Raw genomic sequence first — 25,120 nt, 5'->3', positions numbered from 1 at the left:
ACAGGAGAGAGTCCCTAAAATATTCGCAGGTAGCTGGTTCCAGAGTTGGATGGTCATATTCACAAAGGAATGTTTTCCGATATCTGTCCTTTGCTTTCTGCTGCTAATTTTCTGAATATGATCGACCCTGCTCAGATAATATGGCCTTTGCAATCTGTCACCTATAGCCTTCCATACCCGTTCTCCCGTATACACTTTGAAGAGAGCACATATACGTGCTGTCTTTCTATGCTGTGCCAGGGTTTCCCAGTTTGAATCGCTCCTATGATATGGAAATTTACATGCTTGCTTTTGCACCCATTCTAACTCATTTATCTGTCCCTCCCTGTAAGGATCCCAGCATGCCGCCCCATATTCCAGAATCAGATGCACTAGTGATGTGTAGGCTAGACTTTTAGTGTTACTATTTCCCTTTTTGAGAACACGCATTGTAAAATGAAGTGCCTTCCAGGCTTTCTTCACCGTATAATTTACTTGATCAGCCCAATTTAAATCGCTGCTTAAGAGTATTCCCAAGTATTTAGAACTACTCACTTCTGGAATTACTTGGTCCCATAACGAATAGTTTAGTGGTTCCTTCACCCGACTTCTAGTGAAACTAACTGCCTTACTTTTACTTGGGTTAATTTTCATAGCATTTTCAACCGCCCACTCTCCCAGACTGTTCAGATCCATCTGCATCTTTTCTATATCTTTGCTATTTATAATTTTCCTATATATTATACAGTCATCTGCAAAAAGTCTAATAGTCAATTCAATGTTCCTCCAAATATCATTTACGTATGCGAGGAACAGAAGTGGACCCAATACACTCCCTTGCGGTACACCTGACGTTACTCTGATATCAAGCAGTTCAGAAGAAGTCTGTTTTACTTCCTCTTTAAGAACAATTAATTCACTGCTCAGCAGTTCAAGATTCACCAAAATTTCATTGTCCATTCCTTAACTTCCCACTACATGTATCTCACCTGACTTATCTTTCTCTGGTAACAAAACTTCCTAATGGCATGTGATGGTAACATGAAGTTAGGCATGCTTTTGGAGGTGCAACAGTGTCATCGGGCATGTTAAATACTGCTGAGACTAAACAAGTCTTTGAAATGGGCACACACTGTAAGGTGGCCAATAACTATTCTGTTTCCTAAGTTATCAACACAGAATGGAAATAATGCATCAAAAGATGACTATTTGCTTGTACTTGACATACTATGTAAATGTACTTCCATGTAAGGTAGCAGAACATATTTGTATGTGTTAACCTTCAACAGTGGTTATGCAAAATAGTATCATTGCAAAGTTCCTAGAAGTCTTGTTTTACAAATATTCATGCAGTGGCAGCTGTAAGTGCTTCCATTTGTTTACAGGTTCTGATATAGAATTCTATATGGGCCCTACAGATTACTTAACCACTGATTGCCCAATTGTTTTGCAGAGACAACAGATATATGTTGGTAACATAACATGTACAAGTACTGTTTATTTCTGGCGACTGGTTTTAATACATTAGAACAGCGTTTCTCAACCTGTGGTACGCGAACTAAGTAAGAAAATCATAAGTTAATATTAACACACAGTTTTTCCTGAATGCACTTGGTTAATGGTACATTTAATGTGCTAAATTAGAATTAGTGGTACATCAGCAAAAAAGGTTGAGAATCCCTGCATTAAGGCATTAATTGTTCAGTGTAGTAGGAAATTCTTCAAGTGCTAGATATTTTTAAGTATGTTTCATGGCCAATAAGAAGACTGAAACTGCTGCATTATTCGTGCTTAGTTCATATCGTACCAGAAGCATTGGTGACTGGTATGTTGCTTTTGTGTATTCAGTCAAAGATCGCTGTTGTTTACATCTGCAGCACACTTGCTTTGTACAATATGGCTTTAAGTTTTGCATTTGATTCTTGTTTTGTGATTAAAATCTGGAATCAGATGCATCGATGGACAAAACTATGGCAAATAAATGGAACGGTGCTAGGAAATAAGGAAAGTCATATACAGCCTCTGACGGAGAGCATGTTGTAATGCATTTGGAAGTGCCTGAGGTAAAGTTGGTAATCAGCTTCCTTGGATGTTGGTAGTATTTCGGTTTGGCGGATAAGTTGAAATAGCTAGGTATTTCAAATGTAGAAGATAGTCAGTTTGTAGATACTAATATGAAGAGTTTAATTCAACCTCAAGACAAGATAAAGTAAAGTTGAACAGTAGGTTACACAAAGTTAACACTATAACTTTATGACTACCTTCTGATGATGTACCTTGGGGTCATAAGTTTATATAGGATATCCAATAAGGTGGGGTGAATGATTAATAGTCACAAGACATGCTGTCATTCTCCTTATCAATTCTAAAGAATGCAGATGTTACCCATGCGTCTTTACTTCATGAGGAAGTGATCTCGTTACAGGAAATGATATAACAAAGGAAAGTGTTTCAGCATCGCAAGAGGCATAGTCACAAGCTATATGAGTAATAGTAATGCTGAATTTAACAATGGTATCTATAACGCAGTACACACATGTGAACTAGTTTTCATATTACAATTGCTTAATATTAATACGTGGAATAGGGACTTATGTTACAATGTGCTAGAAAAACCTTACCACCAAGAAATGTATTCATTGGTGTCGAAATTTTGGTGAATTCTGATTTTATTTGGATGAGAATTTCATTACAGTCGGAGGATGTTTTGGAATTAGTGAACAATTTATTTTGTGAGATCAGTTATGTACATGACTTTCAACATATATTTATTGACTATTAATTTTACCCATTAATTCAGAAGATATTCAACATCGAAGAGTCATTATATATATATATATATATATATATATATATATATATATATATATATATATATATATATATATATATATCTGTGTGATTTATATCAGATTTTGGTTATGGTCTGTTTGTCTGAGGGCATCACGGATCGTGTGGTAGATAACACCGCCTTGTCCGTCGATCGTCGATTGACAATAGTGAAGACGATATGCATGTTTGAGGGCCGGCCCTCCAGCAGACTTACGCAACTGTATGTTATTATCTGTGACATACAGTCTTAATCCTCTCGCTTTGTTCCTTGGTTATGTTCAGAGATTATACCCGCTTGTTACATTTCCTCTGGAGCATCGCTTGGTATTTTGGCAATCTGGTTAGGAGAGCGTTGTTTAGTAATTACTGTGCAAAAGTTGTGATTAATCGGCGTCAAGCTGACGGCGGAAATGAGTTCTTATCTTCAAGTAGCTGAGGATGAAGGCGAGGAACCTATAGAGTTGCCTACAGAAGACGATAGTACATTATTACTCTCAACTTTGGCCGCCCAGTTCCCAGGAACTTGTGGGTTAAAGTACCGTAACCCCGAATCCCGAGCTATGAGAGGGGTGCGTTTGGTGGAAGGAAGGTTACACCCGCCAGAAAATGGATGGGGAAATTGTGTATACTACTGCGTTTTTCCGAAAGGTAATAACTAGAAGTTATGTTATAGTCTCACGATGACCAGGTCATTGTGTGTCATATCTCATCAATTGATTTTCTTTGCAGAGAATAAACGTAAATCGGACGATCACTTAGAAAATTCCACTGCCAAGACGAAACGCATGGAAACAAAACTGAAATGCTCAGATCTTATCGTTCTTGGCTTGCCGTGGAAAACTACGGAACAACAGTTGCGGGAGTACTTTGAATCATTTGGTGAAGTGCTTATGGCACAGGTATGTAACGAGAATGGACCCCTTTTCCTCAGCAAACATATTAATGCCTTGTGTAATAACGTGACGAGTTATAGTAGCAGGGTATAGTGAAGGAGATTGTTGAATGGAGATGTCACTGCAATGGCTTACGTTGGTTTTCTTGGCTGTTGTAACATCTTGCTCACAATTTTACAGGGACATAGCCTACAGTCTTGGAGTGGGCAATAAATAGTGCAAGCAACCAGGTAATGACATGTAGACCTGCATTTTAATTTGGGTGTTGTTTAGTCACAAAATGTAATGTAGATCAGTTTATCCTGTATAATCCTCCAAACTGTTACTGTTATGAGCCCAAACAAACCATCCTAAATTAAATAACACAGCTGAGCAGTGCATTGTGATGTTATAGATTAGAATAAATTTTAAAGGCATATGTTTATAGTGTAACTTGTCAACCAGTCACTCATGAGATAGGTTAGGTAAGGGCAGACTTTTTCATTAAATTCAGTGCCAATAGTGAAAGTAAGGCTAGTAAATGATTACAAATTTTACCACCATTTCAAAATAAATTCAGATTGTAGGCTTTCAGCAAAGCTGTATTGTACTTTCTTTTCTATCAGCTGTATAAATATAGATTGTGTATTTTCCAAGTTTCTTTCGTATTTAGTACCAGACTTTTTTTTTACTTTGTTAGGGGTATGCGGCAACAAGTTTGAGAACTTTTGGTCTAGTTTTTTTTTTTAATAAACTGGTGAAGTTTTCAGTAAATTGTCCATGGTAGCCTGCAAAATGATATGAATGGGTGAGTGTGGCTGTAGTTATTTAAAGGCTGACAGCCTGTGATACAGTTGAAAGAGTAACGTTTGACTCATGCATATTTAGGCAGTAACACCATTATTTCAGAATAATTTATGAGCACTGTCATACTAATTAGAGAAATATCTGGAAAGATTTTGTCTAATTGGTTCTGCTTATATTACATTAACAAAGAAATTTATGCCTGAGAAATGGTGATTTCCACCATATCAATGAAGGTGTTCTTCAGTCTTGATGGAAAGTGGAATTTACCTAAGTTTACATTCTGTAGATGGCCATGTTGATGGAAGGAATTTGCCAGTGCTGTCAGATTCATATCTGATGTATTGTTTGTTTCCTAGGCGTTACTAATGCCACTGTATACACATCACAATTGTTGGTATTTTATTGCTGAACAATTTCTGTATTAACAGGAGGCATATACAAATTGGTCATATATGTAACTCACAGTCTTTGTGTAGGTGTGAATTAAAGCAGCCTTAATACTGTATGTTGTGGTCATGATAACTACATAACAAATGTTGAGTTGGGTATCTTGTTCATTTTGCTGTGGAACCCAGTCACACATCTTGAAAAGTTCATTCATAGATTTTTTTCAAATAGGGTGGACTGATTGGTGTCTTTGCTTAAAATACAGCATAAATAATTGAAACTAATGGAAGGTGTAAAGAAACAACATGGGGACAGGTATAAGGAAATTACAGGTGGTTGGAGTTACAATGCTGGCTGTATGCTTATGTCACTTCCAGGTGAGGATTTGAAAATTCTGAGCACTTGATTTTTTTGCACAGAGTGTACAACTGTATATGGGCAGAGCTTTATCTCATCTACCTTGAGAAAAGCAATAATACCTACAGTGATTACTGTATTGTAATTAGTTACAGATCTATTGGTCTCACTAGTTCTATATACAAAACCATGGAGTACGTGGTGAAATTTCATCCAATCTGAATTCTGGAGGGTAGAAAACTTTTTACAAATTCTCATTATACTAAAATGTATTATGGATCTTTTACACCATAGATCCCCTCTCGACCATCTAGTGAATCTGGAAATTCACATCCAGAATTATTTTATCTTGGTTTTACACTTTGTCAGTGTTTTATGTGGTTTGGAAGAGGTGTATGACACAATGTGGTGATTCGGTGACCTACGAACACTCCGTCTATGAAATCTTTAAAGTTGGCAGTTATGTTTTCTTTCAGTCTCTCCAGGACTTTCTCCTGTGTTTTCCTGGGCACTGTTTATCTGCACATTGTTTTAAAAGGGACCTGTTTTTGTAATTTCCATCAGGTTAATGTGATGTGACTCTGGAGAACTTATTGTTTTGCTTGGCATCAAAAGGCCCTGTGTGTACACTCACATTATTGCAGTGTTTCCATCTTGACCTGACTCTGCTTTAATATTAGCTCTCTGCTGTTTGTTCTGTTGTCCATGTTTCTTGGTATTGTTCTTAACACTTGAGATTGCTTCTCTATAAATGATAGCAGTCACTTAGTATTTTGAATGTTTTATCTGATTGATATTAGGGTGGAGACCAGATGTTAAAGCTCTGATTTTATCATACCCTAATTTTGTCTAAAGTAGAGTATGTTAGCTTCATGTATTGCTCCATATCAGAGTCCAAACCATCTATCATGGACCTCCTCACAACATAGAAATTATCTTGTTATTGATCCTTCTGTACCAGCCACCTTGAAAGTTTTTATGTGGAGTCTGGAGAACTTCCACCCCCCTTGAGGAGAAATCTTCTTTGCAGTTATGCAGCAAAATTTGCAACATGATCCCATCACCTGTTACACTGCTCTGTATTTTACCCCACTCACGGTAACAGGTGTGACTGAACATTACAGCCTCTAAACCAGTGGCTGCCAACATTTTCAATACCACAGGCTGGGGTAGCTCGGTCAGTATATTGACTGGCTATGGAGTAGATAACCGGGATTTTTTACTATAGCCTCTGTATCCAAACTGGTTCTGGGACCAACCCAGTCTCCTATCCAATGGGTACTAGGGTCCTTTCCCAGGGGTAAGTGTGGCCAGGCGTGATGGTGACCACTCACCCCCATCTAGTGTCGAGGTCAAGAATGAGTAGGAACAATATCTCCTCTGCCCCTAAGGCATTTAGTGGGACAGCCTTACTTTACAGGCTGCATTGGCTATTCAAATTTTTGTTGATGGCCACTGAAAAGTAAGTGGCATGTCACTGTACTCCAAAGAATGTACCTCTTCAATATTGTTTTGTATATGTGTGAAATGTGGTCTCTTGCTGTGAGGGAGGAACATAAATTGGAAGTGTTTGGAAAATGCTCAGGAATGAATTTGGACCTAAGAAGGTTGAAAACAATAGGCTGTTTAGGAAATTAAATAACCATGAACTTTGTAGTTTATTCTTTGAGTTTATGATGGTTTGTGTATGAAACTAGGATGATTATTAAAACCATGCATACTATGTAGTGTATTGGAATATAAAATAAGCATACAAACAAAACTGTTTACACTATGAAGGACAGTAATGCCATAGTGTAAACAGTTTTGTTTGTATGCATATTTTATACTATGATGGTTAGTTGAGGATTGTATACAAAATATTGGTGGGATCTTTAAAATGGCCACATAGAAAACTGAGAAGTAGACAGGAAAATAACAAATAGATGTGTCTGAGAAAAGTTGTTTGTGAGGTTGAGGCATGGATGGAACTAGCTCAAGATTGGTACAGTGATCGATGATACTGAATCTTCAGATTTTGCCTCCAGAGTTATCTTAGAAGACAGTCCAAGACTAATGACTCCTGGGTGATGTAAAAGTCAGGTTAAATCCTTTTCTGTGACAAGGGATATGTAATGCTTGTTTACAAAACTAGCATTGTCTGCAGAATAAACTGAATGCAGGATTCTTAAAAATAAAAAAAGATGTAGAATGAAGTGTGATAATGAAGAGACAGTAGTGACATTACCCGTGGTTGGCATACACAGTATATGGAGGTCATGCAAATGAATTTGGCTTGATGAAATAATTTCAGGTCAAAGTTCAATGGGGCCACTAACACAGTGTTGGCTGAAGAGCATAAATTGGCAGACAGGAAAGATGAATGTAACAGAAGGTTCTTATAATTTTTTGATAGTAATGTATATGTTATTATGGAATCAGCAGAATCTTTGATGTATGATGGTTCATCAATAGAAGACATTCCTAGTAACTCAGAATAATATGCCCTTGTACATGTATGCTATAAACTGTCAGAAACTTGTGATAAGAATTTTTAACAGCAGGAACAATTTGGACTTTGGTATTCTGGTTTATGCGCTATAGACTTATAGGTGTTGTCAGTGTTTTGGAGGAACTTCCATCTTCATGGAAGAAGTGAGAATGGCTAAGAGAAGTCCTGAAAAGGGTGATTTTGAGGAAGGCCCTGAAAGTTGACTTTCAAGAAAGACCCTACAAGGGATACTTGTAGTGAAGGCTGTGAAAAAAGCCACTGTTGGAAGGCTTTAATAATGGCCATGGGCAGAGGAAGGGTTTATGGAAGTGCAAGCCTTGTTCTCTGAGCCTTCTTTACTTTTTCAGAGTGAGAATGAGAGGCTTCCATGACTTGCCTAGGGAGAATCCATCTGCCCTGTTCAGTGTGTTTGGGATAGAACCCAGTGTTTATTACTTACTCTGTAATCTGGTCCATGCATCTCAATTTTTTGGCCAGTATACTTATGTTTTGTTCCAGGATATGTTGGCTCAGATTTCTGTTATGTTCTGCCATAGCTGACTTATCTTTTAGGTAGAAATGGATAAGCCATTGGTGCTCTTTGACCATGATTTCAGTGGAATATCTCATTTGCCCAATGTGTACTGTCATACAGTTGCAAGGATGCTGTATATGCCTCTTGTTTCTAGGGGCAGGTTATCCTTGATAGGACCAAGGAAACTGAAGGCATTTCCTGGTGGGAGACTAACAGCATGATGTTTTGCTTGAATAGCTCCCCGCTAATAAATACATTAGAAGGTTTGCCAGCAAAGCATAGGAAAGTCACCAAAGTTGGATCCCCTCTGCATGGTGTTGCCCTCTCAGGTGAGATGAGAGCCTGCAGAAAATGTTTCTATAGCTGCTCTGTTTGAAGGTATTCCAGAGGAATTCCAATTTTTTGTGGAGACTATCCTGGTTGTAAGTGGCTTTGGTATTGTGTACCAAAGTGGTAACCACAGTATGCTTGATTGCTGGATGGTGGTGCAACTTGGCAGCCTGATTGAAGTTGGTGTGGTTGGACTTGCTGTATGACCCAAGGAGACAACTTGTTTCTTGTGTACATTAATATTCTTGAAGGGAAAGTGGCCTTCTGTCTCCATGCTGAATTGGTTGATGTGGTCAGGGAAGTCATTCAGTTTTACTAGTCTATGGGGCCAGGTCACAAACATGTCATCAGCAAATGGAACAGAGGAAAGGCTTGTGGATTATCCTATTGAGTGCCTTTTCTTCAAAATCTTATAGAACTAATAAGTGAAACAGGAAAACAAGTAAGACAGGACATGATGAAACAGTCTCGTTTTCTCATGAGCTTCAGGTCTTCCTTCATTGGCACCTTGTTGAAGAGTAAGATGGCAGTGAATTGATGAGAATGTCCTTCATCTTTACCCAGAGCGTGTGCTGTGTGGGTGAAGTCCCCAGAGTTTTTCATGTAGTGCTGGGAGTTACTTAGGAATGATGTCAGTTAGCCTGCCTTATGTTTTGTTAGGCTATATGTGGGAGCTCAAGTCATGCTAATGATGGACCATTTGTTAACTCCTTCCTTGTGTGTATGTTTGAAAGTCTGTATAGCCTTGGTGGCATTGAACCATATGGTCACACTTGTTTTATGACATCCCTTTTCACAGCCACTCTCATTTTTCCCATTGGCTACTATCCTCTAAAAGTAATCATTCCAAATCTTAACTTTGCTTAGGATGGAGGTGATAAATTTCTCTGGATCACTGTGGTTTGACATCATAACCCAGACCACAATCCAAATGATGCACTTAAAAATTATGATCACCATGAAAGTGAGAACATAAAGGGTTTATTTTGTTATGTGTGAGAGAGTATCAAATAAAATCCAAAAAGTTGTTTTGTCCCTGTTTGATGAAGAGTAAATACATTGTTCCCTATGAATTACCCTCTTTATCTGTTCAGTTGTTTTGTTGGGTCATTGTCCTATGTCTACTGTCGGCCCAGAATTGTTTCCATTGGTTTAAAAACTATGAATGTGCTGCCTGTTTCATCTCTTCTGTCATTGTGAAGTGCCTTCTTCACTGTGCTTCTTTTAGTGGTCTGAGCATGTGGAAATTGTTCAGAGAAAGATCAGGTGAAATAGGAGGATATGGATGATCCTGAATCCCAGGTCTGCAATTGTGTGAACTGTTGATAACAATCCTTAGTGTTGGAGCTAAACCCCATTAGAAAGCAATATTGTTCCAGAAAGATCTAAAATTGCATTATCCTTTTGAGTACTCCAGCATGTTGGTTTTGGTCTTGAAAGAACTCAACAAGAATCATCACTTTCATCTCCCATTATTCCTGGGGTTATAAAGGCTTTGAGGTAGAAATCAAATTCACACACATATAACTTAAAGCTTTGTCTGATAGTCACTGAGCTGAGAAACTAAATCACAGTGCTGACCAGTTCAGACAGGCAAAGCCACTGAGGTCCACAAGACATGAGAGTGATAGACACATGGTGCAGTTGTGTGACTCATATGCATCAGGTGACAACAGACATGTTAGCCACTTCATCATTAGTGAAAATATATGCATCATTAGGCTGTGCCAGTAATCATGGTGTTTTGTGCAGTTAGACACCGCCTACAGTACTTTGTCCCCACATTTTAATACGACATTAATAATGCAATACAACACTTACATTGCATATTTAAAATTTAAAGATATAGGACCATAACTATCCTCTGTTACAAACAGCTCAAACTATTGATAGCAAAGATCAATATTACAGCATATCTTACTGTTGTGGAACTGTTATATCCATAATCACAGTGTATTCTGCATGATGAAACTATTCTATCCATTATACTAAAAGGTTAATTAAAATCCACTCATGAGCTCTGCTTGGTAAAGAGGCTACAATGAGATATTAATTAACAAGATTAGAGGCTGGACATGTAACTTTTATGGAGGAAACAAACACATAGGATTTAGTTGGGGAAATTGCTGCCTGGAAGATCAAGATGTAGATCAGATACTTTAAAATAGGTATGAAGGAAGGAATTTGTATTGACATAAATTTGGTTGATGTGCAGGGTGTTCAGAAAAACACCCAACAGTTTTTATGTATTTAATATTAATAATTTTCTATTGTACAGAAGCATGTGATACATGAATTAAAGCTTACCTTCATGGAGAGTTTGTGTGAATGTAGTCTTCGTGTGAAGACATGTTCAATATGAGATCCTTGCTGTAAATTAACCGCAAACTTACTGTCTGGCAACCTGCCATCTGTGATCTATTTAGCTAATACCTTTAGTTTCCACTTGCAACTCTTGAACAGTGTGCAGGATTGCATGGTACACATCTTTGAGGTAGCCCCAAAGGAAATAATCAGAGATTTATGTCAAGTGAACATCGTGGCTAGGACCACTCATGCTCACATGATAGGACATGGCTTCCAGTCTCATTGTGCAGGATGTCCAAAACAACATTTACTATATGTGGTCATGCACCGTCCTTCTGGTAAAATGTTGTGTTCATATGTCTTGCTTCCTGAATTACCAGAATGGCCTCATTTTGCAGTTGCTGGGGGTACTGCTGGTTTGTTATGGTGCCCTCCACAAAGATTAGTTCAGTAAGCCCTTGCTTGCTGATTGCATACATTTTGCAGGATGTAGTTGTCTCCACAGTTCTGTGGATTTTCAGAGACCCAGAATCTCATGCTCTTCTTGTTCATAAGTGCACTGAGGGGGAAATGGTCTTTGTCACTAAACCACAGGAAATTTAACGTGGCCGAGTACTGCTGCAAAAACTGTAAGAAGTCTTGACAGAACTCATCTCCACTGCTAGTTGGATGCAGTAAGCATCTGTACCACTTGAATTTTGTATGGATACAATATGAAATCCCATCGTATGATGGTGTTTTTTGATGTTCTTTTCATGTGGAATGACTGGGTACATCATGTCACAAATTTTCTTGAATTTAAAAGCAGCACTTAATGTACACACACACACACAACATTGTCCTTCATGTGAGCTGGCCTGTACATTCCCAACACACATTTCTTGTTGTCACAGACACTAGCAGTTGATTCAGACTTCTGTACCAGGTGAATTATTGCTCATCTTGCTGGTTCCTATTGCATGTTGAAATTTCTCTGAAACTGTCTTTGTATTTTCACAAAACTACTCTTTCATATGTTTTGACAATAAACATAAGCTATCCCACGCTGTGCACCATCTTGCACAGTGCACACTGTTACTAGGCCGAAAACATGGCATTCCTGTATTCATTGATATGAACTTTTGCGTTTCACACTAGTCATTCCACAGCGGCGTGCATATACAAAATGTTGCATGTTTTTCTGAATGCCCTGAAGCTATTTTGGTTTAATCATTGGCTTAGTTAGTGATACTCAGCCTGTAGGTTTTGCTATCAGAGGGAGTTACAGAAAGGATGTGGTTGAATTCATGTTTGATAGAATGAACTTTGTACACATCACTTCTAAGATTAACTGAAGATAATAGGCAGCTTTAAAAATTAATGAAATTAAATTAACTGAAGTAGTGATTCATTTTCATATTATTTCTTGAATGTGAGGCATAAATAGCTTTAGACACCGACACAACATTATACCTACTCATGTTCTTTCTTTAAGGTGCTCTTGATCATTGAATTTTGCAGGGAAATAAAAATCACTGCAAGAATAATAATTATAGAATTGTTGATTTCGTAGGTGATTAAATTGTATTCAATTAATTTCATAAGTTTGTTATTTGTTGTTTTAGGTTAAAAAGGATCCTAAGTCTGGGCAATCAAAAGGGTTTGGATTCATCCGCTTTGGGACATACGAGTCACAGATGCGAGTTTTGGCACAGAGGCATATGATTGATGGCCGGTGGTGTGATGTCAAGATTCCAAACTCGAAGGTAAGCTAAGAACAGAGTTTTTATTAAACAACTTTGGATTCATATTGCTACTGTTTGCATTAAGGAAGTCTAGTTGAAGATTTCCATATAAATCAGTTATCTTGTTTCTGCACCTCTGGTTTGGTGATTGTAATACCATAAAATATATTCCAATTTGCATTCTGTTTAATATAGAGCAGGATATTTTAAAGTAATTGCAATTTATATTCAGAAATAACTGTAAACTATAAAGAAGTTAAAACTTGATGGCCCAGGAGGAGGAATTGTGTGTATGGTTAGCTAATTGGATTGATATCTGTGTGCGAGCATGTGTGTCACAATTTGGTATGTGTGTGTGAGTTGTATAAACGATCATCACCCCTTGGTGTGACAAACAAATGTGTGAATCTGTGTGACTCTCTGTGATTGCCACCTTCTCCGCCCCTTCTGTGCCTGGTGCAATCAGAGAAAATTGGAAACCAAACCAAGAGGTCCGCCAGGAGAAAATAACACCCACATATTTGGTGTTTCCAGAATTTGGATGCAGTGTGCTCTTCCACGAGGGGCGGAGAGATTTATATTGGTGGCACCACTGCACTCTGTGAACCCATTGACATTGCTGCTGCTTACACTGAGTATGGTGGAACTCAAATGTACCAGTATAATGAATTAGTCCCATATGTATATGATCCAGGCTATCAGTTTGGTAGCCCCATCGGTGGTGTTTATGTGGCCAGTGATAGTTACAAAGTTAATAGTGGAATTTGTGACACATCAACCAGAACTGTCAGTTATTCTGTCAGTGGTGTTTATAACAAAGTTGGTGAAACAGATCATTATCGACCATCTCACATGCCTGATGGATCCCATAAAGATGATAATGTCAGTGGATATCAGCTTGACCATTACACAAACTGGCATCGAATGTCTCTCAAGAAAGACTATGGTGATATTCATTGTTCAGATAGTCACAGATCTTCAAGTCATGGGCTGTTTGGCCCTCAGAGCAGAGACAAGACTTGCCATGAAAGGGACCTTGATATGACCTTTGACAGGTATGACAGTGAAGAAAGAAGTTTGCGGTTTCCAGGAAGCCATGAGCAATATAGTGATCATACAAATTATGAGAGAGCTCAAGAAAAAAATTGCAGTTCTTTGGGGAACTTGCATGAATTTCAGAGGAATTATTCCAAGATTCATAGGCATAGTTGCAGATCAAGGGATGTTGCACATCGTTATGCTGATAGGTATCTGGTAAAAGTATCACGCAAGGAGCGTGAGAGATCCCGTCATGGAAGCAGTGACAGGAGCTACAAGCATGGTAGTAATGGCCATGGGCACAAACACAGCAGAACTTCAACCAAGGATAGTAGCAAAAACTACTATGAAACAGATGTCAGTGACAGTGATGAAAAGGCACATCACAAGCATAAATCAGCTGAATTTGATGACTGGGTTCAGAAACGTGGTGGTTACTCCAGAAGTGAAACTCACCATTCATCTGCTTCAGTGGCAGGACCAAAAACCATACCTGTAATTCAGTCACGGTATTAAAATGTAACATTCTCCCAACAAATTTCTGTACCCTTCTATGTTGGTTCATTTGAGGCTAGCTGATTTAACAGGACTCTTTATCCTGGTCTTTAAATAAAAAATGAAACTAAATATATCTTGAAAGTTATAGCAGATACATGGCTCTAACTTGTAACATAAACTAAAATTACACTGGTGGTTATTTAAACATCAGATCAGCAATAAATTGCTTGTGAAACTGAAGTGGAGTTCAGAATCATTCTTGCCTCTTATGAAATACAGATGTACATGTAATACCATGATCTATAGTAAAAATGGACTTCACAGTGAAATGGATGCGAATAGTGCTTCCATAAGTCTATACATAATATCAGAACATACTTTTTTATTAAAACATATTGTGCAGTGTTCTAAATGTTTTGAGATACTTTATCTCTGTTTCATTTGTTACATGTTTATGTTATGTGCAGCTAAGTATGAAGCATATTGTGAACATTGAAATTGATGTGCAAAATGCTGATCTTTAATTTAAAATCATAAATTGTTGGCTTTGTAAACTTATTTTATTATATTCCTCTGTTCCTTTACCACTTTCAAGGGCTTGTTGGAGTCTTAACAAGTATTAGTAGTATGTGACACTGGGGTTCCAGTGGTTTAAGTATTGTATGTTTTACTAACACTATTACTGCTGCTGAACCCAAACTTGGTTTGATATCAGCACTAGACAAAAATCAGGATACAACTATGAGAATTACCTCAGGTTTGTTTTGTTTGTTAGTGTTGTCCACATTAATAATACAAAATAATTATACAGAAAATCCTGGAAAATACATGTTCACTAAGAGGGCTCATGATAATAGTGAACAATGAAATTAATGGCTTCTTCACTCAGTTTACATTAAAAACCTAATAAGACAGTTTTAAAACAATCAGATGTGGACTAGTTGTTCGACTGCTTCCCTGGGACATTTCATTTTGATTTAAAAAAAATTGAATTTGGGACAATATTTTTTCTTCCTTCCTATTACTACTAAACTGACTTTATTTGGGATGCTAAGAAAATATGTTTATCAGACTCCAGATGTCAGTAAATAATAGACTGCTATACTTTCATAAGCAGCGTGTGTTGAAATAATTTTACACTAGATTGCTCACATATATTAGGACTGTGGCATGTGTCATAGGTTACTGTGCTAGCTGCAATGTCATTTGCATGCTTTGATTGTAAAGAAGTTAATTTTTAAAATATTGGAAAGTGACCAAAAATAACTTTGGATAATGTTCATTACTATTATATAAACATTTTGTACAGTATGACTAAGTTTTTGGATCATATGGTCAGAAGAGAAACTATCAGGGAAGGGGTTAAAGTGATTACAAACTCTTGCTGAGTGCTAACATAAACTTTTTTAGACAGCCTTTCCGAAGCAGTCTATAATTCCAAAACTCAGAAGTATACTTACGTTTTCTAACTGGCCTCTTTATCAATTAATTATAAACCCCAATACATTCCCTAGTTGGAAATAACAATCAGAATTCAAGTAATGGGCATTTATGGTTATAATTTGTCTTGAATATACAGTGAGTTAGAGTGCAGGCAATTAATTCATCATGATGTAGTTTTCTTCTAACTACTATCTCACCTTTTGTTTTTATTTTGTAAGACTTCTTAATTAAGAAATTGTGGATCAGTATGTCCCTCTGATTAAATCCCTTCTTTTCCTTATATTTAACATGTCTGCTGGGTGTTCCATGAAATTTGTGCCAAAATTCAGGATGTTATTACATGAGTCATTTTGAGGAAAAAGTCCTATAATACAGTGGTACCTCTTTTAACCGACCTACGAGGTGCGATCGGAAAGTTTTAAGACTGTGTCAATAGAGGGCGAACCGGATGTAGTACGAGCTTCTGCCGCTAGGGGGTGCGGCCTACATTCATAGTGAATCAGTGTGCCAGCCGGCATCATCGAATTAGCATTTGTTTCTTAGTTACGGGCGTTTTGGTAGTGCATTACACCGACCCTCCTGTGATTTTGGAATGGCGTGTGCATCAAATTTTGCCAAAGACTCGCCAAAACGGCTACGGAAACCTATGAAATGCTAAAGCAAGCATTTGGGGAGTCCACAATGGGTCATGCACAAACTTTTGTGTGGCATTCACGTTTTAAAAATGGCCGAACATCTGTCGATGATGACGAGCATTCTGGACGACCATCTTCGAGCACAACGCCCGAAAATGTTACGAAGATTCGGCAGGCCATTCACGAAGATCGACGTCGTACCATCAACGACTTGTGCGACATTGTTGGGATAGGCTATGGGACCTGTCAGCTGATTCTAAAGGAAGAACTCCACATGTGACGCATCATGTCTGAGGACCAGAAGCAGAATCGACTTCTCGTTTGTCATTAGCTCAAAGATCTTGCAAGAACCGACCCCAACTTCCTTTCTAAGCTCTGTGTGACTACTTCCTCTTCCCAAAGATGAAAATTCAGCTAAAGGGAAGGAGATTTGAGACGATAGAAGAGATTCAGGCAGAATCGCAGATGGTGCTTGACAGGCTGACAAAGAAAGATTTCCAGGGATGCTTCCAGGCTTGGCAGCAGCGCTGGGATCGTTGTGTTCACTCCCAGGGGAACTACTTCGTGGGTGATGGATGAATTTAATACCTGAGATAAGTGTACGGGTTTTTATACGCGCAGTCTGAAACTTTCCGATCGCACCTCGTATATGGGGGGAACCATAGGTTGAATAACCCGATAAGTTGGACGAGCGAAGGTAATGGTAACATGGTCGTGGATATGAAAAATAAGTAGAAGACAAAGATATAATTAGCAAAGTTGAAACAAAAATATGTAAATCATTGTTATAAATACTGAAATATACAGAGATTCAATACAAATTTTCCTCCGCAGATGATGTGGGCATTTCGCACGCACAAGCCGACAGCAAAAGAGTCACTTGTGAGTGCTGTTCGAGGAAGTCCCTGTATTAAAATAGTGAATTTATCAGTCATTCTAAGTCGCTGTCCATCACATGAAGTGGAGCTTCTGGTGTGATTCTGTTGATGTCAGATGATTTGCTTGCTATGTTGTCCTGAACAAGAAGGAGTAGGGGTTCAGCTTCTATGGGAACCAGCAGATTTGAAGAACCTATGTATTTTCAGCTGGGCTGATTTTTATCTTTGACTGTGCTTATCCAGTTCCCTAAATGTCCTGAAGTGTTCGTCATAATCAACGAAACCTGGGTCTGAGGTTAGATCAGTGAACTGTCTGATACCATCAACATATTCCTTCACACCTGATGGTTTTGCAGGCTTTTGCTTTTTTTCTTCGTACTGCATAGATCTTTCTTTACCGACTCTCATCAGTAGAAACCAATTGCAACCGATCTAGTTGTAATTTAGTCTGTTAATGTGGGAGTCAGATAATCGAGGGTCGGTTAACAGAGGTTTTACTGTGTATGTCTGATTATATTTCTGTGTATGTACATGGCTGTAGCTGAGAAGTTTTACCATAATGTACATGAAATGAAATTTATGTTTCAGATAATACCATGAAACACAAGCGTCAATTTTTAGTTACATTACCCAAGTTAGTTACGTTAATTTATGTAGTTATGTTACAACACAAAAGAAGAATTCAGTTTTGATACAACGGGAACATCTGTTTTCAGTTATGTTACACTGCATACTGTTCAAAATGACTTCCACCATTGTCTATGCACAGTTATGTGCATTTCAAAAAGGATTTAGTTGCCTTTTTAATAATTTCATCAGACGTATTACTTATGATCATCTGTGATTTTTGATGGTAGACCACACTGCTTTTCAAGAAATTCTCTGGATACTTGTCATTTGACTATGTTTTACTGTGTACATTATATTTTCTTCCTGATCAATGGCTTCCTGTGCTAGATGATCTTTTGCACATGTTGGGAGTCACTCTATTTCTCTCAGCTGCTGGTGTGCTCTGATAAATATGTATTGACTTGGAGTTCTTCAGTTTTCAAACTACTGCCAGTATTCCTCAACTACTGCTGTGGCATTGCCATTTCAGAATCCATGCATAAAATGGTTGTCTGCATATTCTTTATTTGTGAATGTTGTGTTCATACCATTACTCATTGCAGAACTTTGTGAAATAAGCACAGCCATGCAGTACAAACAGTAGTAAGTGAAATGTGTTTTATTTTACTTTACTTTTTACGTTTCTTTTCTTTACAAAGACCCTACAGAGGCCATCAGCTAATTTTGTGGTATGCTTTGACCAACATATTAAATGTATGCCCCCCCCCCCCACACACACACACACAGTGTGCACACACATATATATTAGTTGTAACTGGGGAGGAGGAGATAGTGGGGTTAGGAGGGTGAGGTGTATATCAGAGTGGGGGTAGGTGTGAAGCTGATTGTTACAAACTAATACCATGCAGCAGGGTGGCCCTACTTAGTCCTTTCAGGCCAGAAATAGTTATATGGTAAAACTAATAGCCAGTTTTATTATCTTTAACAGTGCATATTCAAAAAAAGATAAATTATCTTAGTATAATTTAAATTTTATTGAAACTTGCAGAAATTTTAAATTTGTTCTTGCAATGGTTTGTATTGACACACCTTGTAAACTTTAATCTTGCTGTAGTATTTTGAAGTCAATAGCATGTGTGGGCCTTGTATGTAAAGCAGCAGACAAAATAAGAATCATGATTTTTTTTACAATCTTTTGTAGTAAAGAAGATAAGCTTGTAGTAACAAATTAACAGATAATTTTTTTGGGCCTAGCTGCAAGTTGTCTTGCCCCAGATGTCACCTGCAGGCTCTCAGACCATGCTACTGTGCAATATCTTGAAACATGACATGCTTATAGTGTTGTAATGGTTGTAAATGGATGTGGAGTGATACAGATTTCTTTTACTCAAAATTCCATATCGTATGTATAATCATATCATACTTGTAACACTATAAATCTGCTGTAGGTAATACTACTGCCATCACCTCAATCAATGTGTCTGCTGTCTTCACCAAGCATTTCATGGTAGTATTACTGCCAGTGCATTTAAAAAATCTGCCATAAAATGTTATGTAATATTAAAAGGCATTTTCACCATTCAACAACTCTAAGTTTATGGTTTTATTCAAGAGTAGAGATTGCCTTTTTGTCATTGTGATTTAGTGATATTGAAAAGTTATTCGCTGCAGTTTTGTAGTTATGCTTTGATGTATGTTTCTCTCTCACACATGCACATTCTGCTCAAGATAACTTGTGTTTAGTGCCAACCAAGTAGTTGTTATTGCAGTTCTGCAAATAGACTATCATATGTTTGAGTGACTAATGCAGTTTCAGTTATGTCTACAAGGTGCGATCGGAAAGTTTCAAGACTGTGTCAATAGAGGGCGAACCGGATGTAGTACGAGCTTCTGCCTTTAGGGGGTGCGGCCTACATTCATAGTGAATCAGTGTGCCAGCCGGCATCATCGAATTAGCATTTGTTTCTTAGTTACGGGCGTTTTGGTAGTGCATTACACCGACCCTCCTGCGATTTCGGAATGGCGGATTTTCATGAACAAATCAAATTTTGCCAAAGACTCGCCAAAACGGCTACGGAAACCTATGAAATGCTAAAGCAAGCATTTGGGGAGTCCGCAATGGGTCGTGCACAAATTTTTGTGTGGCATTCACGTTTTAAAAATGGCCGAATCTCTGTCGATGATGACGAGCGTTCTGGACGACCATCTTCGAGCACAACGCCCGAAAATGTTACGAAGATTCGGCAGGCCATTCACGAAGATCGACGTCGTACCATCAACGACTTGTGCGACATTGTTGGGATAGGCTATGGGACCTGTCAGCTGATTCTAAAGGAAGAACTCCACATGTGACGCATCATGTCTGAGGACCAGAAGCAGAATCGACTTCTCGTTTGTCATTAGCTCAAAGATCTTGCAAGAACCGACCCCAACTTCCTTTCTAAGCTCTGTGTGACTACTTCCTCTTCCCAAAGATGAAAATTCAGCTAAAGGGAAGGAGATTTGAGACGATAGAAGAGATTCAGGCAGAATCGCAGATGGTGCTTGACAGGCTGACAAAGAAAGATTTCCAGCGATGCTTCCAGGCTTGGCAGCAGCGCTGGGATCATTGTGTTCACTCCCAGGGGAACTACTTCGAGGGTGATAGATGAATTTAATACCTGAGATAAGTGTACAGGGTTTTTATACGCACAGTCTGGAAGCCTTTCGATCGCACCTCGTATAGTTGTCACTGGTCAGAATTGTATTCCATGCATCATAGAAATTTTAAAACAAGTTTGTTCCATTACATGACATTATTACTTAGATTGTTATCACAGACATTGTGATTGATTCAGATTTAGATGAATTTGAAATTAGTGAAGACCAAAATAATGAAGGATTGAAGATGACTGTCTTCTGGGTTGTAGCACTGTCTAGTCTTTTGGAAGTCTACGTGTGTTTCAGAGGTATTTGCTGCCTCTGAAACATTGATAAAGATACAACCAGTATTGAAAAATGTCACTACAAAATTTTAAGTTGTGTACACAACAGATGATTTTGTGACAACAGATAAAGCTGTTTTTTGCTTTATGGAAGTGCATACACATTTGAGTCTACATGAAAAGCAGGCCTCTTAATGTGGATTCAAAGCATTTTAGTAGTGTAAAGATAAAAATGGGCCTGTTTGTAACTTGGAAGTATATGGTGTACAAGTTCTATACTTTTTGCCCATCTGTGAACTGAATACATGAAAAAAGGGCAAAGAAATATTATCATAGTCAAACCATATGATATTCCAAATGTTTACATCCTAAGCACAGTACATGATAACAGAATGGTTGATAAACAAGCAGCTAAAGGAGCCCTCAAGAAAACCAAACCTTTGGCATTAATGTGCTACAATAAATGTGAGGTCAGTGTGGGCAAATCAGATCAGTTGCTGGCATATAGTTCATTTCAAAGAATGTCTGTGAAGTGGTGAAGAAAAATTGCTGTCCACCTCTTTGATCTTGAACTTGTAAATTAACACATTTTACTCTGAATGAAAAGGAAGATAACTTTAGCCTTAACAGATTTATGGAGAAAGTGCCTGAAGGTCTGCCAGATACAGAGATTGAAATCAAGGACCAGTCAGATAAGTTTGGCCAGAAGGCGTATGGTTATAGTTCATGATGCATACAGAATTTCGGCAAGGGGTGCAAAACAAACGGGAATGTTGCAGCATATTTGTATAGTATTTGTGGACAAAGCAAAGTATTGCACCAGAAAATTCACTAAGAAATTTGCAACAGTGTACTGCCCTACTTGTGATTTAGATTTGGTATGGGGAAAGTTTTGATATAAATCATTCAAGAATAAATTTTTGGGAGTAACTGGTTTTAGATGTTCCAACTTTTTTCTGAGAATCGTTGTTTTTCATATACATGTGAAGAATCCATATTTATATCTACAAAACAGATGAGTTTTTTTACACCACTGGTACAGGGTATCTGGTAATTTAAGTGGCGCTTAAATTGTACTGGTACATATTAAATGTTCTGAACATTAAAATACCTTGAGGCCCCACTCAGTCTCCTATGTGATGGGCATTGGAGACTTTCCCTCTGAGTAAAGCAGCCATGGTATAAACTCACTTCCATCTGTTGCTAAGGCTAAGACTAGAGCTGTACCACAATACCTCTTTATGATGTGTTTCTAATTAAGCACCAGGGATAATTTTTTCTTGCATTTGTCAGCACATAATGGAAAGATGCAAAAATTATGAACAGACCTTGCCTTACTGTTCATTTTGTTTGCAGCACAAGCCCTACACAGGCTTGCAGCATGGTTCTTTTACCCCAACAGTCTATCTGGAGGCCATGTTTAGGCTCTCTTGGTGTTGTTTGCCTGGAGGCACATATTCATCAGGCCTGGACTCAGGTGCAGTCTTTGTTTTTAACATCCAGAACTTACCAAACTTTTGGAGAAATTTTGTGCATTCTACTGTATAAAGCTTATTGACTTCATGAAGCAGAGTCTGTGGGAAGCTGAAAGTGTAAAGAAGTTCCCCACCTTTTAATGGAGCCTGAAGGTTCATTACTGTGCTCACAAAAACCCATCACAGGTTAGTGTTCTGAGTCAGGAGAAACCAGTCGACATCCTTTAACCCCATTTGCTTAAGATCCAACTGTGCCTAGGTTTTCCAAGTGGTTGCTTCCCTTGAGGCTTTCCAAGCAGACTTGCTCACATTTCTCACCCCATACACCACATTACATCACCTACCAATGTCATTTGCTTTGATTTCATCATCCTGATAATATTTGGTACTGAGCACAAATTATGAAGCTCCTCATGCAGTTTTTTCAGCTGCCCATCACTTTATTTCTTTAGGTCCAAATATTTTCCTACACCTTTAATCTGTGTTTGCCCTTGAATGTAAACAACAAAGTTTTACATCCATACAAAACAACAGGTAAAGTTATAGTTTTGTATGTTTTAATCTTTATATTTTAAGCTAGCAGACTGAAAAATAAAATTATTCTGAACAGCATGGTGCAAGCATGTACCCAAAATTAATATGTACTTAATTTCTTTGTCACTTTAATTTTCATTTGATGTTCCAAAATATTAGATCTGTGTTACATTTTGTCCTGTAGTGATAACAAGACATGATAATTTTCTCTGCAATTGCTGCTAGATCAGCCAACATCTAATAAGCTTCTTTGTTTTTCTTTATGATATGCATGTTTTCACTCGTTAAATTAACTTCAGCTTAGACCAGAAGCTGATGTGGATCATTCAGTTTCAACCCGTTTTGCTTTCTTGGACCTTTCTGATGACATGTTCAACAGCATTGTTGAAAAGAAATTCTTCCTTGTTTCAGACCATTCTGGATAGTAAATGCAGCAGACAGATGTTGCCTATGAGGACTGTACTACAGGTTTCATTTAAACATAATTAGCCTGCTTCTGTTGGTATATCAAATTTATGAGGAAATTTTACATTAAAGTTCTGATTATTCGTATGTGGATTATGTAGTTTGTGGAATATCTGTGCACATATTTCTTCTATAGATAAACACAGACATGTGTGAACTTGACATCGAACATCTTTCTGTGCCCTCTTCAGAGGAGGGTTGGTTGGTTTTGGGAGGGTCTGCAGAAGATTGGCTGAACATTACCTTTCTCATTGCTTTATGAAGAGTATTGGTGGTGTAGCGAGATGCTTTGTTCCGATGGAAAGGGAGGGTTGCTTCAGGTGTAGTTTGTCTTTTTCAGTATTGGTTATGTTACAGTAAATTCTGTTATGTTGTACTGTGCATCAGGTGAAAATGATAGTTCATACATGTGGATCTTAAGTAAAATGTCTGAAAATTGTACTAACAGTAAACCATAGTTCAAGTTACTTGAAAGGTTTGAGAGCAGAGAATAAGTTACAGAATTAGCTGGATTGTGCGTTAGGTATTTCAGTGAATGAGTCCATGAAACAATGCTACTGGGCTGAGGTTCTCAGAACTCTAGTAGATGAAGATGATAACATAATAGGATTATGGGAAAGAAATTTGTTTTGGGTGCTGTATTAAATATATCTTGGAGTTGCTCTTCCATGAATTCTGTAGCACTGGTTTGATCATGAAGGAAACTGTTTCCAGATCTAGATGGTTTTCAAGCTTCTAATGAAGAAATTAGCAAGTCTGAAATTCTTGACATTGTCTATGCTATGAGCATTTTGAACACATTAACAAAGAAACATTGAAGATTGGCTAAAGAGTGATATGTGTGATGTGGGTTTTCAGCACACGACGTTCATTGTTGATCCACTGTTCAAAGAATTACTTTGCAAGAGTCTGAGCCAGCAAGGGATTTGTGGTTAGATTCCCAGGAAGAAGTTAGACTGTCATCCTCAGATTTTAAAGGCCACTGGTCTCATGGTACACACTGGAGTACATTTTTAATTGTCCAGTTTTTACATGTAATAAAATATAACTATGCAGCTGAACTGATAATGCCATTGAATAAGAACTCAAACAATTTGTTTATGCTCTCTTTCACCAAACATTAATGTTCATCAAGTTGCGATTTTTACTGTGCCCTGAAAGTGTTCTTTTTTGAAAATTGGCTGTTTACAAGGTCCTTGTTACTTGCCTCTAGTTGAACCTAATGGGAAGAGGGAAGTTTGGAATTTCAGTGAACCAGTCCTTGCCTAGTCAGAAACAGACATGTAGCAAGACATAACAAAGAGGTGCTGGGAAATTAACTGCTGTTTATTATGGCATTGACATATGTGTTTGAAAACATTTGAAATATGCAGTTAACATTTTCTATGAAATATTTTGGTCTAAAGATTATATTTGCAATTTGTGACCACCATATGTTTGAAAACATTTGAAACATGTGGTTAACACTTTCTATGAAATATATTTAATCTAAAGATTATACTTGCAATTTGTGATCATCATATATGTACGTGAAGGTGGCCATTAACCTAACAAGAAAACTGAAAAATGTGATAAACTGCAGAGAGAACTTTGATAGACTACACATTATGTATCACTGTCTTAAGCCACTTTTTCTTGTACATCCAGTAAAATAGGACTGTATAGGTTTAACACCTCAATGTGCTCTGGGTCAAGCATTCAGATTCATGCTGGTTACTATTCATCATCATTTGTTTACTTTCATGATGATTCATTGTCAACACATTTTATATGTGATGTGGAGAACATGATACTTTTGACCCAAGTTTCATGCATATTGTCACATTGTTCATGTATGATATTGTTTAAAGTTATGCACAAAATATTTTGTTTTCTTTTCAGAGAATTGAGTTGTGTTCTCAGAAAGTGGAAGGTATAATGTGTTACTTGATAAATGTTTGTGTATAGTGAAGCAGAGTTTCTTCCAAAGTTAATGCAAAATGTTGGTTAGTCCTGGAATGTATTTCCTGGCAAGTGCTCTGGCAAGCATCCTTATAATCACCAGCCTTCTTAATTTTTTG

The 25,120-nt window shown here is 37.8% G+C and overlaps 1 protein-coding gene across 2 annotated transcripts in view; it reads left to right on the top strand.

Annotated features, from left to right (window-relative positions):
* The first annotated feature begins 3,065 nt into the window (after nt 1–3,065).
* The window catches only part of TBPH (TAR DNA-binding protein-43 homolog), a 40,266-nt gene continuing 18,211 nt past the window's right edge, over nt 3,066–25,120 (top strand). Inside the window, exons 1-4 of one of the 2 annotated variants that reach the window (XM_022059250.2) lie at nt 3,069–3,459; nt 3,541–3,710; nt 12,481–12,621; nt 13,135–14,690. In XM_022059250.2, the coding sequence (XP_021914942.1) occupies nt 3,222–3,459; nt 3,541–3,710; nt 12,481–12,621; nt 13,135–14,154 (1,569 nt within the window). In that variant the 5' untranslated portion in view covers nt 3,069–3,221 and the 3' untranslated portion in view covers nt 14,155–14,690. Of the gene's footprint in view, nt 3,460–3,540; nt 3,711–12,480; nt 12,622–13,134; nt 14,691–25,120 lie in introns of those variants that run through there. The other variant, XM_022059252.2, reaches the window with a different exon arrangement.

This window comes from Zootermopsis nevadensis, unplaced genomic scaffold, assembly GCF_977971745.1.
Source record: "Zootermopsis nevadensis isolate Lab colony 2312 unplaced genomic scaffold, Znev_1.0 Znev_ptg000006l, whole genome shotgun sequence".
Taxonomy (NCBI): Eukaryota; Metazoa; Arthropoda; class Insecta; order Blattodea; family Termopsidae; genus Zootermopsis; species Zootermopsis nevadensis.
The sequence above is the reverse complement of the archived record's forward strand: the minus strand, read 5'-3'. Positions and strand labels throughout refer to the sequence as shown.